Source organism: Nuphar pumila, chromosome 4, assembly GCF_984573655.1.
Source record: "Nuphar pumila chromosome 4, dmNupPumi1.hap1.1, whole genome shotgun sequence".
NCBI lineage: Eukaryota > Viridiplantae > Streptophyta > Magnoliopsida > Nymphaeales > Nymphaeaceae > Nuphar > Nuphar pumila.
The window spans coordinates 14,674,923-14,695,289 of record NC_143252.1 but is presented as its reverse complement, the minus strand read 5'-3'; the positions used below and the strand labels follow the sequence as shown (position 1 = coordinate 14,695,289).

The 20,367-nt window shown below is 38.2% G+C and overlaps 1 protein-coding gene across 1 annotated transcript; it reads right to left on the bottom strand.

The window, feature by feature from the left end:
* Nucleotides 1-1,197: 1,197 nt before the first annotated feature.
* On the bottom strand, nt 1,198-16,565 carry LOC149839459 (laccase-3-like). Its single transcript, XM_090004872.1, has 7 exons — nt 16,490-16,565; nt 9,614-9,660; nt 4,394-4,545; nt 3,535-3,779; nt 2,723-2,851; nt 1,662-2,609; nt 1,198-1,337 (listed from the first exon to the last, which is right to left on the bottom strand). The coding sequence occupies exons 1-7, from the start codon at nt 16,563-16,565 to the stop codon at nt 1,198-1,200; spliced, it is 1,737 nt and encodes a 578-aa protein (XP_089860998.1).
* Nucleotides 16,566-20,367: the final 3,802 nt, after the last annotated feature.

Genomic DNA, 20,367 nt, shown 5'->3' with positions numbered 1-20,367 from the left:
AATCTCATTTTCATGTCCTTTTAAATTACACGAGGATAAGATAGTTCATTTTCGACTGAGGAGAAAATACGACAGCAATAATATCAAGCAATTGGACTTTTCCTTTTTGTCTGATGGTTGTTAGTAGAACTTGTATATTGGAGCTCAATAATTGAACTATGGTCTCCATTATTAGAAAAATATGAAAAATTCAAATATCATGTCAATGTATTGGTACTTGTGAATGAACTTTCGCAGTATGTCAGCTTGTAATGCTAGTTATGCCACACACATGCTTTTTGGATCTCTCTAGGGATCATATGTTTGCCTTTTGTGATTTCTGCTGCTGCTGCTCTCTCTCTCTCAGTGTGAACGTGTGTGTGTGTGTGTGGCGGGGGGGGGGGGGGAGCACCATGCTAAATGAAATGTGATATTGGATTTTTGTTTTTTTGTTTTTTTGAAATTCTGACCCCATAGATGTGTTCAACATGATTAATTTACCAGAAATCTACAATTGGATCATGCATTTTGGATGAAACAATGGTATTTGGAGCCTTGAAAATTGTAGGCTGTTGATTTTTGAAACCTTGTAAAAACCTATACATGCATCAAAATCAAATGCTCCAAGAAGTAATTCCTATAAAAACAAGCATATAGATCACATATGTACGGTCAAAAATTCAAAAAAACACCAGAAATCCAATAGCATGTTTCATTCAGCACGTGCCTATTTTGTAGGTTTCCATTTTCCTATATATGTGTGTATATGTACTTCTGTATTAGTCGATAAAATTCCTGCCTGAGTAGTGAAATGCCAGTAATTTCTATATTTTGATAATAAATAACCAAAGTACATAAAAATTTATATCCCACTCAACCCTTAACAGAACTGAATATTCATTGGTTGAACATTTCAATTTTAGCATATATATTGCACTAAGAACAGGAAGGCTTTGGGTTGAACTGAGTTATGGAGGTGATTGATATTGCCCTCTTCTAAATGGAACAAAATAAGAAGGATCAGAAACACTCTCACTAAAAGAACAGAACATTACACTGGGCACTGCATTTACTTAGGCTGCAGGCTGAAAAGAAGAACTAAAGGGAAGAAAGCCATTTTATTGGAAACAAGGATAAGCCAACAAAAGAAATTAACCAATCAATGAACAGAGGGATCAATCATGGTAGTGACTAATGACTGCAGCCCAAAGAGTTCGACTAGAAATCAAGGCAGACGGGATAGTCCTCTGGTACAGTCGCCAAGGATTCCAGTTCTTCGATTCCATTCTCAACCAGTAACACAGTAGCCAGTCCCCAGGTAATATGTACATCCAGATGACAATGCATTAGCCAAGCTCCTGCACCATATATCAGCAGCCATCATTAGTAATTTTCTCAACTATGACATCACTGTGGATAAACTTGAAAGTAGAAATCATTGCCGTCTCATCCTCTGGTTTTCTTTCTAGAGACAGTCAACCTATATATATATATATATATATATATATATATATATATATATATATATATATATATATATATATATATATATATAGAGAGAGAGAGAGAGAGAGAGAGAGAGAGAGAGAGAGAGAGAGAGACTGTTTCTTGGAAACAGTAGCCGACGAGGTTGGTAGGAAAACTGTGGATGGCTGGTGGTCAGAGTGTGCATGTTCACTCACCGGGATTATTGGCCACAAAACGTATAACAGACCAACCATTGACTGGAACACCAACTGTGTTGCGGAGGGGTGGGTCTACTAAGTTAAACTTTGCTGTGTCGGTGGCTGGATTGAAATTTCCGAATCCTTCTGCTAGTACATAGAACTGGTAGCCATGTATGTGCATTGGATGATTCTCAGCTGCAAATATGTTGGTATCTTGGAGCACAATCTGCACCATAGATCCAAACTTGATCGGCTTCACCTTGGTTCCCGGAATTGGCTTCCAAAGGTTTCTACTCACATTCATGGCTGTGTAGTCGAACACTACAGGTGGTGTGGCAGGGAAATCCCTTGTGAAAATTCCATTAATCCCTTTGACATGAGCCTCAAGGATGGATATTGTGCTAGGAAGATTGAAGGATACGTTGTTCATGCTGGCTGTGAACCTTGTGTTGTTTGGACCACCACAGTTGCTGTTTGGAGGACAGTTAATCAGCCCGAGGTTAACAGTGAAGAAGAGGTTTTCATCAACAGTCATGGGGACCTTAGCAGGGTGCTCAGCTGAATTAAGGCTGCGGAGTTTGGCAGTGAAGGCAGTTGCTGTGTTGGTATCATTGTAAGCAGGCAAGGCTGGCATGACTGGCGCAGTTGTTTCTGGGATGCCTTGGTACTGTAAGATTGCTGTGGTGGTAGTGTTATCAAAGGGTACACCTTGGGCACTGGCGTAGGCCCGTGCTGCAATGTAATAGCGGCCGGAGGCTTGGTTTGCAGTGACAAGAACATCAGTAGTTTGACCAGGTGCTATCATCATCACATTGGTCTGGAATGGTTTGGTGTATGCTGCATCAATGCCGACAACTGTCATGTCATGTGAGGCAATGCTGACAAAGAGCTCTGTGTTCATGCCCGCATTTATCATCCGGAGCAAGTAGGTCTTTCCACTCTCAATAGGAATGACGGTTGTATCTAGTATTTTGTCAATGATCCATGAAATATGCAACAAATCAGTCTAATTAATCATATTATCTCAGATGCGAAGGTAGATGACTAAGAAAAATAAAATAAACTTGCTAATGCACCTGCACTTGAGCATGGATACAGATCCCCAGGTTGTCCGTTTATTGTGAAGGCATCTGAGATATTTGGAGCTGCTCCAGTAATGGCTGCTTGAGTGACAACTTGTATTGGGTCCCTGTTCCACCATTCTCCTGTTTGTTTCCATAATAATTATAGCAACTCAATTAGCAGTTGCATTAGAGCAATGCTTTATATGTTTACATCTTTCAGCTGTTATGATGACCATGTTGATGATTATGATGGATATAGACTGATGGGGCTGTCTGTTATATCAGTGGTGTTCAGGGCTGAATCCAAGATTAGCCTGGGCTGGTCGAGTTCGCTCATTTAAAAAAGCATCTGTTTGAGCTCGGCTCGAGCTTGATCCAAGCTTGAACAGCCTTGTTCAAGCTCAACTGAGCCAGCTTGAGTGAGACTCGGTTTGGCTCGAGTTGACTGAATTCATTAAAGATTTTTTGAAATGCATGTTAAAGGGTGCAGGATTTGGTTATAAGGCGAGCCTCCTTAGAACATGTTCTTTTTTTTTAATACTTTTTACACGGCATAAGATATCTATATACTGATGTAAGTATGTTAAACGAGCTTAATCAGGCTGATTAGCCCTGATCAAGCTCGGCTTGTTAGCATATACCGAGCCTGGGCTTGTTCTCGAACTTGGCTCATTGACGTCAGGCTCGAGCTTACCCAGCTTCTTGTGCATCCCTTGGCGTTGGTGCTTTCCTAGTACTATTGGCCCATCTTCGATATGACTATCATCACATAGCATAATGGTCATCATGATCAACATTAGGTTAGGAAATGAGATGTTTGGTACCTATCACAATGGGGAATTCTCTGTGAGGGTCCTTGAAAGGGTATGGCACACCAGCTTTTGGGCGAATGATGAGTGCTCCAAACACGGTTGCTCTGAGCCAAGAGCTATGGGCATGCCACCACAAGGTGCCTTCCTCACCTTGAATGGTGAACCTGTAGGTGTAGCTACCTCCTGGCTTGATTGGACACTGTGTCACAAATTCTGGCCCGTCTGCCCATGCTGTCCTGAATTGGCTGATACCATGCCTACAAGCCAATAGTAGATCTTTAAAAGTTTTACAGAAGAGAATATAGATGCATATGAAGTTGTAATTCCATCATTGATGCATGCTCTACGTGACCACATGCATGATTTTGTTGTCACATGGACACGACATTTTGGCCCTACGTTTGGTGGCATGACACAACAAGGGACATGACACGTGATACACCCAATACATGACAGATATTTTCAGTAAAGAACATATTTCTAGATATTAACATAATCCAACCTTCAATATAACTGTTCAAAATCTGGTTTAACTCATCATCCCACATGCTTGAAATTGGGAAAGTGAATTGCTCTTGCTCTTAAATAACAAGGGTTACATGTTGATAAAGGAAATAATTTTAAAATCAAGCCCAATCACAATTTTTGTGTGGCCGTGTTTTTGGAACTCATAAAAAAAGCCAAAAACAGATTTTGGGCAGATGATTGATACATATGGCATCACGACTTTGTTGGGACCTTTCTTTTGAGATGCAACGTGGGGTCATGCAACCTTTTTCCAAATAGCACACTAACATTTTGTTGGCATACATAATTCAATTCAATTACGCATCAATTGGCCAAAACCAATTAATTAATTTTGCAAACTCACCAGTGGAGGGTAACGTTGTATTTGGACTTGTTGATTGCATTGATAAGCAGGGTGTCACCGTTTCTCACTTGTATGGTAGGGCCTGGATACTGACCATTCACAGTGATGATCTCGTGGGTGTTGCACAGCCTCTTCACTGGCGTTGCTTGCACCTGCTCATCGCCAGCCCCAGCAGAGCACTTCGTTAGTTAGCATTCTCACAAACGAGAGAGAGAGAGAGAGAGAGAGATGCCCTTGTGAGAAATTCAAATTTTCTGTTTCTCACAGTTTTTATCAGCAAAAAAAAACTCAAAATTTTGGAACAACAATATGTAAAAAGAACAACAAATAAAAATATAAAAAATAAAAAACCCTTTTTTACAAGATATATTCAATATAAATGTATATCTTGATAAAATTCTGATATTTTTGTTAAAATGACAATATCGTGATTTTTTTTTATGACGAGAAACCCTCATCAAAGCGAGGGAAACCCCCGGGTGGGGCCTTACGACCACCCTGCCCTACGTGGCCAACCTCTGAAAGCTAAGGACACAACCGTGCACCAGCGAGGTTTGATAGGAGGTCTTAATATGGTTAGGGGTGGCAATCGGGTCGGGTTGGCGGGTCGGGTTGGCGGGTTGGCGTGTCAGCATACCTCAACCCGAACCCGACCCGTTTATTAAACGGGTCGGCTGTGGCAAACACGAACCCGACCCGTTTAATAAACGGGTAACCCGACACGACCCGCCAACCCATTTAATAAATGGGTTGGGTCGGGTAAACGGGTTTTCAGGTTCGCGGATCGGGTTGGCAGGTAGGCAGGTTGGTGGGTCGGGTTGACCCACCCGCCTAACCCGTTTATTAAACGGGTCAGCCGAGTTGGCGGGTTGGCATACCCCCAACCCGAACCCGACCTGTTTAATAAACGGGTTACGCGGGTTGACCCGTTTATTAAACGGGTTGGCTTAAGCCCAACCCGAACCCGCCTAAGAGGCGGGTTGGCGGGTCGTGTCAGAAATTGCCACCCCTAAATATGGTGATATTTTGAATATGACATTTTCAAATATCACTAATATTTTCCTCGATGAGAGAGAGAGAGAGAGACGCTATACAATGAATTCATAAGTGTGAACTTCTTGTGCTTGTAATTGGGATAAGGCCTCATGACGCTGAGGTTGATGATGATGGTGGTGGTGACGACGACGATGATAACGAAGAGCGTCTTGTGCTAAGACTGGAGTGTGCATGTAATGCAAAACAAGGCAATGAAGCACAAGCACTAAGCTGTACAAGAAACTCAAGGACAATCTTGTGTTGACAGGCACTGTTGCCATATTTGGCTTCTAGAAAGAACTGAAGTGAGGGTTAAGGCTGTGTGCAAGGACAACCCCATCATTATATACACAACCAAATGATGAAAAAAGAGGACTGGGTTGTTTTGGAGTTGGCAGATTAGGTTTGGATTGTTAAGGGCAAAGTCATCTTTTTCTTCAGGGGACCTAAAAATTCCCTGAAAGTTGGTTGACCCACTCCCCTCCAAATCTTGAGTAGGTTTCTTTCCTGTTTAAGCTAGTGCTTTCTTAGCAAGTATTGCAATCTAAAGTTTCAAACCTGTAATTCAGATCAAGGCTCCAATGTGGCTCGAGTCAGCCCTTGTTCTAACTCATCTAGTGACTAGGTTGAGTCAGAACTCTCTCTCTCTCTCTCTCTCTCTCTCTCTCTATATATATATATATATATATATATATATATGATAATTCATTTAGTCGAATTTTGGTGAACATTTTTAGACCTGAATAAAATGGATCAGTGCACTCACAAATGAATCAAGTCACAGAACGTTTATTGTGGAATGCCTCCCCTCCAAGAAATTGGTCTTTTCACATAACGGAATGTTTTTGGGATTCCTTTCTCTTTACCACCAATTCTATATTTGATAGTTGTTTAAAGTTTTTTTCTTTGGAACTCTTCAAACTCTTACAAATTATATAAACACTACAAGAATACGAGTCAATAACATCAATAAAAGTCATCACTATTGCTCTCTTTGTCGCCGTTATAGACTCTTTGTCGCCGTTATAGACCGTGTTATAGACCGTAACGGTGACAAAAAATGACCGTCCAATTTTTTGCCTCTCATAACAGCAACATTTTTTGGTCGACGTTAAAGGGTACGCGTGACTTAGTCTATAACAGCGACGTCCCTGTAACAATGACTAGCCTATAACAGCGACTAGATTTACTAGAATATTGAACTATTTTAATGAGGGTTCTAATTATTTGGCTAACAAGAATCTTATGATGTGCTAAGATGAAAGGGCGTCGTGAGTTCGAACCCCTGGGTGTGCATCCCTTGCCATAAGGCCGAAGCTAGGTGTATTATATAGTGGGCAAAGAGACCTAAGGTTTTAGAACAACCAACCCCACAAAAAGGGCACATGTCAATCAACTACATCTTTCAGAAAAAAAAAATAATAATTTTCTCACGAGTTATCCAAAAAAGATGAAAAGTGGTTTTTAGTGATTTCCCAAAAAACAGGTTTTTAGCCTTTCCCTTTTGCAAAGGTAGCTCTAGAAGCACCAAAGGGGGCTCCGCTTGTCTGGTATGAGCAGCTGGTGCACCTCACCTTGTGTTCGGACGTTGCAGGTTCAAAACCCAATAGCATAGTTGTATAACTAGTAGGGATCTGCCTAACCCCAGCTTGCCTTTAAAAAAAATAGCTCTAGAAGCCTAATTTTTTTTTTAAAAGATGGAAACTTGAAGTCCATGAATGCGGTCGTGGTCTCAAATATCCAAAACATTAGACATTCTGCTGTAATTTACACCTTGCATATCTTTTTAACAAACTTGCACTGAGATAGTTGGCATTTGGTTGGAGCTGGTGGAGGCTTGTCTATGACTACTGACCCCATCAAAGGACACGGCAGATACTATCTTCCCCCATGTGCATGTCTTTTTCTTCTTGAAGGTAAGTGTTTTTCAAGTTCCAACTGGCTTTGTCTTACCAACGTATCTTTTTTTTTTTAAGAGGGTGTGGAAAGATGGCAACAAACCTAATGCTTCAAAATGTCTTTATAAAATACATCATTACATGATGTCATGAGAAGACCACTGTATGCATTTTCAATTTCTTGAACACAAAGACATGCATTTTCAAAGATTTAGCTCCCATGACTCATGCTTTGGTAGTTTTGTTTCAAAAGTGGATGTTTCAATCACATGGCTAGTCATGAAAGAGAGCAGTTACCATCATATTGTAGATGTAATTCATCACCATTACGCGTCCCTCTTGATGAAAGTTTTATATTATGTTTTTTACTTCAGCAGGGAAAGCAAAATGTCATAGTGGCAATTAGTTATGCTAATTAGTTTTGCTTTTGAAAAAGCATGTTCTATGGAGCAAGGCAACTTTTGAGAATTCTTGCGCCCCATTTAAAAGTTTGTAAGAAATTTATTTAGGGGGCATTCTTAATTTTTTTAGCAATGTGGAAACCCTTGCTAACACTACAACAGAGCAGTAGATTAGCGACGACCACCTTCCGTCGCTAATCCGTCGCTAACCATGTTAGCGACGGATTAGCGACAACGCGGCGACAGTATGCTTACGTCGCGAATATTTCGACGCTAACTGGCGACGGAATAATTCCGTCGCCAAGTCCGTCGCTAATTGCGACGGAATAACGAGCGCTATATTCCGTCGCCAATCCGCCGATACTAAACGGCGACCACGGCGTGGCGACGGATTTAATTCCGTCGCTAAGCCGTCGCTAGATTAATATGAATAGCGACGGAATCATCCGTCGCTAATCCGTCGCAAAAACGAAAAAAAATCAAAAAAAAATTATTTAAAAATTAATTACGGAGAACTGTACAATTTATATTTCCTGTACAATTTATATTTTCTGTAAATAAAAAACAAACCACACAAAAAAATTCATATAACAAGTATCTATAATAATTAATCGTTCCACCTTAAAACTAAGAAGTTTAATTATTTACAATTCAACAATTACAATTAGGAAAAATAAAAAAAATAGAACTTCTTCAACACAGTCCTCTAATCATCGCCAAGATTTTGTGCGTCTTCTTGTTCATTGTCTTTATCTGTCCCTTCAGCTCCACTACCCTGATTATCGCTAGCAGCCTACACAAGAAAAGAACAGTCAGTATTGATAAACAAAATATAATGAAATAAATTACACACTATATGTGATTCTATCATGTGCTCATGTGTGATCTAAGGCAATAAAAAAACTCTATATGTGATTCTATCATGCTCATATGTGTGCTAAGGCAGTCAAAAAATTGAATATGTGATTATAGCATGTTCATATGTGTTCTAAGGCATATAAAGAAACTCTATATGTGATTCTACCATGCTCAGATGTGCTTTAAGGCAGGCAAAAAACTATATATGTGATTCGATCATGCTCGTATGTGTGCTAAGGCAGTAAAAAAATTGAATATGTGAATATAACATGCTCATATGTGCTCTAAGGCAGGCAAAGCCAAAAATTTTATATGTGATTCTATCATAAATGATATATAACATGTTCATATGTGTTTTAAGGCAGTTAAAAAACTCTATATGTTATTATAGCATGTTCATATGTGTGCTAAGGCAGTCAAAAAACAGAATATGTGATTATAATATGCTCATATGTGTTCTTAGGCAGTAAAAAAACTGAATATGTGATTATAGCATGCTTATGTGTTCTAATGCAATCAAAAAAACTTTATATGTGATTCTATCATGCTCATATGTGCTCTAAGACAGACAAAAAGTTAAATATATATATATATATATATGTGATTCTATCATGCTCATATGTGTGCTAAGGCAGTAAAAAAATTGAATATGTGATTATAGCATGTTCATATGTGTTCTAAGGCATCTAGAAAAACTCTATATGTGATTCTACCATGCTCAGATGTGCTTTAAGATAGTCAAAAAAACTATATATGTGATTATACCTGAGAGGGACCTGGAATCGAAGATCCCCTATCCTGAACAGCGGCCTTGATCTCATTTCGGAGAAAGGGGGCGACGGTGTATTGGAAGTAGTTATTCAGTGATTCATTAATGATCTCAAATTATACTCGGACTTCAAATTCATTAGTTGAAGAACTGCAGACAAGATAGTGTGACTCTCACAACCGTTCCAAAGTGGCTCATCAGCATCTTTAAGTAAATCATAAAATCTACTAACTGCATCATTTGGTGATTCTTCATCTACGACAGTTCTTACATCACTAGAACTCATAGCAGAACCCAGTTCTGTTCCTGCAGCATCAAATATCAAATTCGTATATGGATTATCGTGCACCACATTCACCCGTGCATCAAAATCGTTTCTAAATTCTTCTCCATGAAACGCCCAGTTCTGATAATCACTCACAAAACCCTTCTTGTATAGGTGATGTCTAACGCCATGAGGTTCTACAAATCGATTATTCTTACAAATCTTGCAGGGACACCTAATCCGATCTGTGGGATCTACCGTACTGACACTCGCCGTTGCAAATTCAATAAAACTATCGACACCATCCATATATTCATGCGATAACTCATTGTCCACTATCCTACGGTACATCCATTCACGGTTTGCAGTCATTCTGTCGTATGATGTTACGAATAGTATCCTAACGAATTAAGAAAAAAACAATCAGAATGCGACGATGAAGAAAATATCAAATTTATCATGCAATATACTATGTCAAACAATAACAAGAATTTTGATGCATGCATTGATAACTTAATATTTTCATGTGCAAACTATTAATGACATGATACAATCATTTGAAGCATGCTTTTATTATAAAATTTCACATGGAAGTCAAAATCAAATTGAAAGTAACTACATGCAAGCATGGATACAATTACATCAAACATTGCAATACATCATAATCATTCATATCAAATAAATGACAAACATGTACCTGCAGCAAACACACTTCAATATCTCACTAACTACTACCATGCTTAGCATGGACTCCGTACTCCAAAAATAAGAACACTTCCATATTTCTACATTAAAATCATGCTCAGCATGATCTCCGAACTCCAACAAAGCAGTCCTAGATATCAACAACTAAGTGAGTGTGTGAACAATAAAGTGCTGCATTCAATAAATTAAATAACATGTGATACGTTTGCATCACTTACTCACCACGGGTATTTACCCGATTTGCATTGTTTTTGTCATTTACTTACCACAGGTGGCCGAGCACGAGTTGGTTCCGTTGAAAAATCTGCACAAAAACAAAACAAATTAAGTAACAAACTAACTAATCATGAAACAAGATGAAACACTAACTAAAAAAATTAAAACAAATTAAAACAACTCTAACTAATTGAAAGAAGAGAAAAGAAAAATAGTATATATGTTAAGCCAAATCTAACTAGAAGATGCTAATTTAACAAACCAGCTATAACATGTTGAACCAGTCGACTAATATAAAGTCATAGACAATTTCTAATCTGAACTACTTAGCAAAGGAATAGTAAATCAATCAATTAGTTTACTAGAAAAGATGTGAACTCCGTTTAACCACCACTATCATAAAGAATTCAAATAGCCCTAATCTAACTAACTGATTGTGAGAACATTAAATACCAATCTATCTAAGAAAAATATAATTATAAAAGACCAATAGATTGAAATACTCTAACTAACCAGATTTCAAGAAAACAAATTGAAGTAAAACTAACTACCAGTAGACATTAACAAACTAACAAATTGAACAACATGGACAACTTGTATATATACATTACAAAAAAAAATTCAACTTAAAATCCATATGGACAACATATATGCAAACTACACTTAAAACCATATGGACATCTTATATACACATATTACAAATTTTTTTTCAAGCTAATCACATGGACAACATAGGGATCACATAATAACTTTTTTTTTTTTAAAAAGAGATCACATGGGCAGCATAGGTATGCATAACAAAAATTCTTTTCAAAACAGATCACATAGGCAACGTAGGTATCTCATAACAAATTTTTGTTAAACCCAGCCGAGTGGAAGAGAAAGAGATAGACTAAGAAGGTTGGAGGCCTTGTGCTCAGCCAAGCTCCCTTCCACAGCCCCTTTTCGCGTTTTTCTCTCAAGGTACGGGTATTTTCTTATGTGAAACGTTTGAGAAATCGGGTAGAGGTAGGATTTCCATGCATGTTTTGATGGAAATCCATGGCGAATCAGTGGATCTACGAATCCACTATGTTATATTGATATTTTTCCTTGTTTTTCATTTTTTTTTTCAAAAAGAAATCCATGGCACGATCGATGTGGTATGGGTGTCGGCTGACAGACCAGCCGAAGTCAAGCCGTGAACCCTCGTTGTTGGCCCAGCCGAGTGATCGGCTGGGTATGATCCCTTTATTTCAAAAAAAAAATCTTTTTATTCACGTTGGTGGCTGTTGGCTGGCTGGCAGCCAGCCGAGTAGCACTCGGCTGACTGCCAGCATGCTGGCAGGTGCGCCAGGCCCAGCACCCAGTCGGCTGGGTGCTAGGCGAGCCTATGACAGGGCCATAGCCGGCCCAGCCGACAAAAATTCTTTTCAAAACAGGGAAGGGGGTTAAACCCCCTGCCGGAAAGGCAGTTCCGGCATGGGGGGTTGACCCCCTGCCGTGCCTTTACGGCAGGGGGGTCGACCCCCCATGCGTTTCCGGCAGGGGGTCGACCCCCCATGCGTTTCCGGCAGGGGGTCGACCCCCCATGCCTTTCCGACAGGGGGTCGACCCCCCTTGCCGGAAACGCAGGGGGTCGACCCCCCCTGCCGGAAAGCACGGCAGGGGGTTAAACCCCCTCCGTTTCCGGCAGGGAAGGGGCGTACCCCCTGCGTTTAGAAGAAGAAGAAGAAGAAGAAGAAGAAGAAGAAGAAGAAGAAGAAGAAGAAGAAGAAGAAGAAGAAGAAGAAGAAGAAGAATATTACCTGCGCTTCGCCGGACGGTGGCGGGAGGTTGACGGGGAGCGGCAGCTGGCGAGCGGTGGACGGGGAGCGGCGGCTGGCGAGCGGCGGTGGCCGGACGGTGGCGAGAGCCGACGGGCGGCGGGAGGGAGCAATACAGCGAAACAGGGAAAAGAGAAAGAGGGATGGGATTAGGGATTTACGCGACATTTAGCGACGGCTTAGCGACGGAAAAATTCCGTCGCGAAGCCGTCGCGAAACCCAAATACCAAAAAAGCGACGGAATATATTCTGTCGCTACTCCGTCGCTAATTAGCGACGGAGTAGCGACGACAGAGTTCCCTCTCTAAATCCGTCGCTAAAATGGTGTTCTTGTAATCAAAAGTAGCGACAAAAACATGCAGTCGCTAATCCGTCGCTAAGTAGCGACAGATTAGCGATAAAAGTCGTTTCTTTGCTAATCCATCGCAAATTAGCGACAGATTCTATCTCTAGCTAATCTGTCGCTAAGTAGCGACGGGAAAAATCCGTCGCTAATTTCCGTCGCTAATTAACAATTTTCTTGTAGTGTAAGGACTAGGTCAATTAATGGCCATGCCTCCTAAAAGGTAAAACAGAAAATGATCGTACTACATGGCTAATTTATTACGCTTCTCGAAATGTTCTATAATTTTCGATATTTGTCTCATGTCTAAAATTATAAATCAGCTTTGAAATGTCCTTTTTATCTTTCGTATGCACGAAACTCATGAAGTTCATGAAAAAAATCACTCCGTTCGTCGGGTGCTACAAACTCTCACTTAAAATGTGGTTCACATAATTTTTTGCGGACTTCACGAAGTTTGCATAATAATATTTGTGAACATCCTGTCAAACTCGAACCTCAAAACTTCGCAAATGCCTAACTAAGTGCACATATATAGGAAGTGTGCATAAAAATATGTGTGAACATCCTGTTAAACTCAAACCTTGAAACTTCACAAATATCAGACTAAGTGCATATATATCTCAGAAGTTTGCACAAAAATAGGTGTGAACAACTGGTTAAACTCAAACCTTGTAATCTCACAAATACTTGACTAAGTGTGCATATATGTAAGAAGTTCACATAAAAATAGGTGTGAACATCTAAGTATGCATATACCTCAAAAGTTTACATAAAAATAAGTGTGAACATCCTGTTAAATTTAACCTCATAAACACTTTGGAGGAGGACTTCCAACGTTACTTATATTGTATGCAAACATCCTATTCTTCACCTATATTATATGTGAACTTCCTCATTATATGCAAACATCCTCATCTTTGCCTATATTATATGTGGACTTCCTCATTATATATAGAATTCATACAAAATACATCATTTACAAAATATATCATTTATAAAGTTCATACAAAACATATCATTTACAAAATTCATACAAAACATTTCATTTTCAGAATCCATACAAAACATATCATTTACAAAATTCATACAAAGTATTTCATTTTCAGAATCCATACAAAACATATCATTTACAAAATAAATACAAAACATTTCATTTACAGAATCCATACAAAACATGTCATTTGCATAATTCATACAATTCAAATTCATACTAAACATCTAAAATTTAAACTCACATCTTAATTTATAATTAATCAAATCTAACATTGAATTCAAACAAATTTAGAATTACAATATTACATTAACAATTCAAACTAAACTCCCTAGAATTGTCTAGGGATCAACTATCGAGACCTCTCCAACCGACACTTGATTGTTCGATGTCTCCTCAACCTTTGCATTTTTTATAGCCTTTGTACCATTTGTGTTATGTTGTAGTTTATTTTTGTTATTTGCCTCCTTGTCAGCCTTCTTTATGTGTTCATAGAATTTGATCATACTCCTATAATCTATGCCATGTTTATGAAAAAAGGGTTATTAACAATTAACTAATTATAGCTTACATCTAAAATGTCAGAACAAAACATAACATATAAACACATACATGTGTGAAGTTCAAATCTCAGTTTCTACTTAAGTATTGCATGTATGTGAGGACAAATATACCACAATCATACATGTAACAATCATATACCAAGTCATCAAGAATATGTACATGTACTAATTAAGTTAACAAACATATGAAAATTATTTGTTTTCTTGTTAAAGAATACCCTCAATTGTCTCAATTGACTAATCATTGTAACAATTGTAGCCAAACTATACAAAAAAATTGTCTGTAGAAAAACAAGTTAAAAAACATATGCAAAATGAGTAGTTAACAAACAAATACAAAAAAATGAGTACATTATTGAATAAATAATGTTATCATACTAATTATATGACATTCTTATCTGCAAAATCTATGGACCCATGAAATTATAAAACTTGAACACCTTCTACTTCATGTTCATTTCACAAAAAAATCCAATGGTAGTTGTCATAATTGACATGAATTAAGATCTGAAACATAAATTGACTTTAAGGTTATTGTGCATGTGAAAATTTAAGTTTTGTAAGTATGCAAAGTTGTCTAACAAATACCTTGTCAGCTGCAAAGAATTGATACGACAACTCACTGCTCTTCAAGCACCCAATTTTTTCATCTCACTATCCTTTAGTTGCAAGCATTTGATGTGAACAAAAAAGGTTGACCAATTAGTTTTTATTGGTCGGTAGAAAAAAATAGAAACCTTGTAATTCAGGCTCACAAAGAAATATTAAGTAAAGGCTCCTTGATAGTTTCGTTCATCTTTTTATGTCCTCGTTGTGAGCCATTTGGAGTCTTTCTATCAATCTTGCTAGATGCTACATGGTCAAAATATGTGAAACATTTATGTTAAATTCAGATGAGTATGCATACAAACATAAAAAAAAAAAAGAACAACTATACAAACGAGAAAACCTAACACTTATGTTACTTGCCAACATAGTTTCTTCACCAAATTCATATTATTTTTCCTCTTGTCTTTTGCTCCACATCTTCTCCTTCTTGAGGCAACATAATTGGTTATTTGCCTAGGGATGGGAATGTAGGTTTGGTTTCTTTTCTGCCACGTTTCTTTTTACGTTTATATATAGTACCTAACATATACATAGAAGACATAAGACATTTAAATAATTTATTAAAAAATACTAAATAAATACAATAAAGCAATTCATTAAACAACTCTTTACAGATCCTACATTTTGCAAAGCATACATATTCTACAAAACATTAGATAAATACGAAGAAGCAATTCATTAAACAACTCTTAATAAATCGTACAATTTATAAAACATAAGTAGTCTAACATACTAGATAAATATAAAGAAACAATTCATTAAACAACTCTGAATAAATCTTACATTTTATAAAACATACATATTCTAAGATAATAGTTAAATATAAAGACACAATTCATTCAACAACTCTTAACAAATTCTATATTTTGCAAAGCATACGTACTCTAACATACTATTATTTGTGTTTTCGCTTATTGTGACCAACCTCACCACATGAACTGCACTTGTATGACGCATCCTTGTATTTTGTTAACCGTCTCTTCACCTTAAGTCGTCCAGCTTTATGAATAACTTTTGATAGATAGACATGTACAAGAGTCAATAGAGTGATGTGTGGGATATTATCCGCCATCAGAAGGAATAGATATGCATTGTATTTTGCTTAATACGATTTAATTGTTGTTATGGATAAAATTTCAGAAGATGGTGTGGATCCGAGCCTCAAGATCTACATGCCTTTTTTTGTAGGCAGTAAGGGTTGTCCAGGCCTAGGTGAGACCCAAAAGCGTTATGTGGCAATTGATGTGTGGTCCTTACATGTAAAAAAGTCAATAAACATGTGTTCATACTAGAAAAAAGAAAAGTTTGACACATGTTTGTATCAGAACCAAGAAGGGCCACCTGGTGGGGCCCACATAGGGGGTGTGAACCAGGAAGCCAGTATGGGACATCCCCTACTTAAGGAGCAAACACCATATTCATGCCCAAGCTATGTAAGCACGACACAATCGTAGGACATCTACGACAATAACCTTTAGAGGCCCCACCCCCTACACAACAGATCTATGGAGTTGAATATCCCACCAGACGATTTCCCATCGATAATGATTCTTCCTCCAATGTGACCATCATTGATGCCACGACAATGCACCATGAGCCAAGAGCATGTCCAGGCAAGCTGGTAGCTCAACCAACCTATAGCCATGATAATAGTGGCCATGAGTTTAATAACATCGAGCGCATATAATAGTGCACTACTTGGGGTGCCCATTGCTCGGTCTGGTCAACAGCAAAATGATATAGATTATATGAGAGATGCGGTTGTAGTGAAAAAAGAACAAGAACCAGCAATAGCTAGTTGTCGATCAAACAATTTTGGTTCAGTATCATGGCCAACCAATGTTAACTTGGGTCATAATAGGCAAAACATAAACTAGTTGACCCTTGCTAAAAGTCAAAACGTGCAGCAGGATGCGGTGCTCATCAGTTCCACCGCTAGGGTAATAAAAGATAAGGGGCAGTTGGGAGTGCCCAAGCCCTTACTCGCATGAACCAAAGGCACATTCAACGACCTCCTATTCACAGTGTGTACGATGTCCAATCAAACTCCTTCTCATCAACAATTCTTATATGTGGGGGCCACAGTCCCTTGCATAGGTATTCAAGAATGGCAAGCTGAGATTTTCTCATGGACACAGAGCGACATTGATTCAGACTTCGATAAAGCGCAACCATATCCCACACTCCTTCGCTTAGACTCGACTTAGCTTGGGAGTTGAGCAGTGGTTAGAAAACAATGAACAAGCAACCGTGGAGTCACCACAATGCTTGGGGTTGATGAAAACCTCATGTTTGGTCTGGGTAGAGCAACTAATCAGTTGGGTCATGGTTTCTCCTACTTTGGGGGCAAAGTGGTGAGGAGCGTGGTGTTTTGTTATGACCCAAATTTCAGAAGATGATGTGGATCCAAGCTCTAAGATCCACACACCTTTCCTTGCAAGCAGTGAGGGTCGTTCAGGCCTATGTAGGACCTAGAAGAGTGATGTGTCAGTTGATGTGTCCTTCTCACATGTGAAAAAGTCAATGGATATGTATCCATACCAGAAAAAATGAGATCTTGATACATGTCTGTGTCAGAACCAAGGAGGGTCATCTGGTCGAGCCCACATAGGGGGTGTGAACCAGGAGACCATTACGGTATGTCCTCCACTTCTAGAAGCTTCCTTGATCCTTCTTGAAATTAATTAGATAGAGTCTTAATTGTTTAGGAGTTTTAATTAATGTTGGAGTCTTCATAGATATTGGTTTTTAGGAGTCTCTCATTTATTAAGTTTTATGTTCTTGGTAGAATTCTTTTTGAAGTAACAATTAGTTTAGAATTGAACTCCAAGCCTCCAATCTAAATATAGAGGGATGGGGAACCCAATTGAATTATGAAAGGAATTGAATAAAGTTTATTTCTAACATACCTTAGGACCAATCTATGCCCTGACAGTCATGGTTTTGCTTATCAGTCTTCCTTACAAACGTGTTTCAGGTATTTATACCACTTTTTGTACCTCTATCATACCTTAGGACCAGTCTTTAACCTTTCATATAATTGCTTAAGTTGTTTAGATCAAGATCACACCTTAATGAGTAATGCAGTCTCATTTTGTGAGTTATTTTGCCTTTTCTAATCTCTTACACATAACCTGATCACACTTGAATATGTAGACTCTTTCATGACCTCCATAGACTAGTTATACAACCCTTGAAACAGATCTCAGCCTTAGCTAATACCTACCCATGTTCGAGACTCGAAATACCAATATTGCACTCTACTGATTTGGTAGAACATGTAGTTTCACCTGTTTGACCTTATCAACATCTCCAATGACCTAGCCTTACCCTTCTAACCCCTAGCACCTATATCAGACCCTAATACATGTTGTTAGGTCCCTCTAGAAGCTCTGAACCAGGTCCTTTTAGATTTAGAGCAGAATTCCTTCTCAATTCTCATATAAAGCCTAGTTTTGATGTATTTGATTTAGTTGTTGTGACCTGGTAGCTTTCGTACCTCCTAAACAGTCACTATTAGAGGCTTTAGGCCTCTACCCAATTGTGTTTAGCAGGTATCAGAACCCCCAACACATCTATCCTAATCATGGAAGTCTAAAAACCACATGCATGATCCTATTGCTTCTGTCGAGCTCAAACTAGAGTACCTATATGTTGCTAGCCCTGGGCTCCCTTATGGTCCAAGCTCCGAACCAATTCAATCAGACCTTGAGGAGGGCCTAACAAATTGATATCAATGCAAAAATTCATTCATCAACTATGGATCGCAATACTCGCTATCAGATTTTGATAGGACTAAAAGAAGTATATTGTGAACTTGCATCCTTGAAAAAAATGACGGATTCACAATATGATCGGAGCATAGAACTCTGAAAAACTTTCAAGAATGAGAGTGAGTTTGTGCATAGCTTATGCACAAAAAAAGAGCAAACATCATGTTCGTGCACAATCTCTATAAGCACAACACAACTATAGGCCACCTACGACAGTGGCCTTTATAGGCCCCAACCCCTGCACGACATATTTATGGAGTTGAATATCCAACCAGACGATTTGCCACCGATAGTGATTCTTCCTCCAGTATGGCTATCATTGATACCACAATAGCATACCATGGGCATAGATAAGGTCTTTCAATAAGAAGAATTAGGGGCTTATCATATATGGCGAGAATCCACGAATTGAAGCTCTCTGTTATATTAGACGCTAAACATTCATATCTTTTTGCTGAAAAGTGACTGTTAACTCAATGATTTAATTTTACGTTAGTGACAACAAAATTGTATGTGGCTTGGTCTTGTTTTCAATTTTTTTGAGAAAAATAATTGCGCTATCGTCTCGTGGTTGCTCCACTCCACAAAACTGCACTGAATAATGAATCAAATTTGTTAGAAAAGTTATTTTTCAAATGGTTCATGCAATATCCAACATGACATGTAGGCCATGTATAAGAAACAACATACTTTAGACCTTCATGCCTATCTGAGATAGTATTTCCTCACTATATTCATCAAAGCGTATCCGTATCCGTTTTTCCTTTAGATGCTTAAAAACCCATACCCATGAATCCTTTGACTCTTTATCATCAACAACAAATGCTACCGAAAACATCTCACCACAATGATCAATACTAAGGGTTTACAATAATATACATGTGTATCTTTCTTTTAAGAATGTGCTATCTACCATAAGAATTGGAGGACATCTTTTCAAAACCTCATCGATGCTTAGAGAAGAAAGATAAAAATATGTAGTAAAATTGATCTTTTTGATTAATCTCAAAATACCCTAGTAATCTTTGGTTAGCCTTTATCAAATGATCCAAATAGGCGGGAAGCATCCTGAAGGACTCTCTAAATGAATCATATAGTGACTCCTTAATTTGTTCTCGTTCACGTTCACGTCATGCTTGTTTGTAACTAACTTTCATACCTTTCTCACAGCTGATGTCATTCATGATTTCTCTTAGACCAACTTGGTTCAGATCTGGGTGAGATATTTTGCCAGTCTGACCCAAGAGTTGCTGCCTCTATTCCATTACCAGCATCCTTTCTAGTCCAATATACCCCAACATTGCACGATGGTTTAAAAACTCGTTGAGTTGACTAAATGACTCAGTTGACTCAGCCTGGATGACCGAGTAAAAAGGCAGGTGTGACCTGACTTTAGCAAAATTCGACCAAGTCATAGGCTGACTTAGCCGGGTAGAGTCATGGGTGAGTCATACATATATACATATATAATATATTTTACATATAATTACATATATTATATGAAACATAATATAAATATTATGTATATTATATATAAAGATATGATTATATATGTATTAATATAATTTTATATTAAATATATTATAAAATCATATAATGTATATTATATATAATATATTAGAAAAATACTATAAAATATACATAAATTTATATATTTTATATAAAATATAAAGTTAACATGACTCGCCGAGTTGACCTAGCTGAGTCACGAGTCACTCAAAGACGAGCCCAGTAATGAGT

Bases quoted from the DNA above. Each gene is read 5' to 3' on its own strand.
- LOC149839459 (XM_090004872.1), bottom strand. From the start codon at position 16,565: ATGGGCACCCCAAGTAGTGCACTATTATATGCGCTCGATGTTATTAAA. The intron at 9,661-16,489 runs GTTGGTTGAGCT...TTGATGCTGCAG, and splicing joins CACTATTATCATGGCTATAG to GAACAGAACTGGGTTCTGCT. The intron at 2,610-2,722 runs GTGCATTAGCAA...ACAAAATACTAG, and splicing joins GTATCCATGCTCAAGTGCAG to ATACAACCGTCATTCCTATT.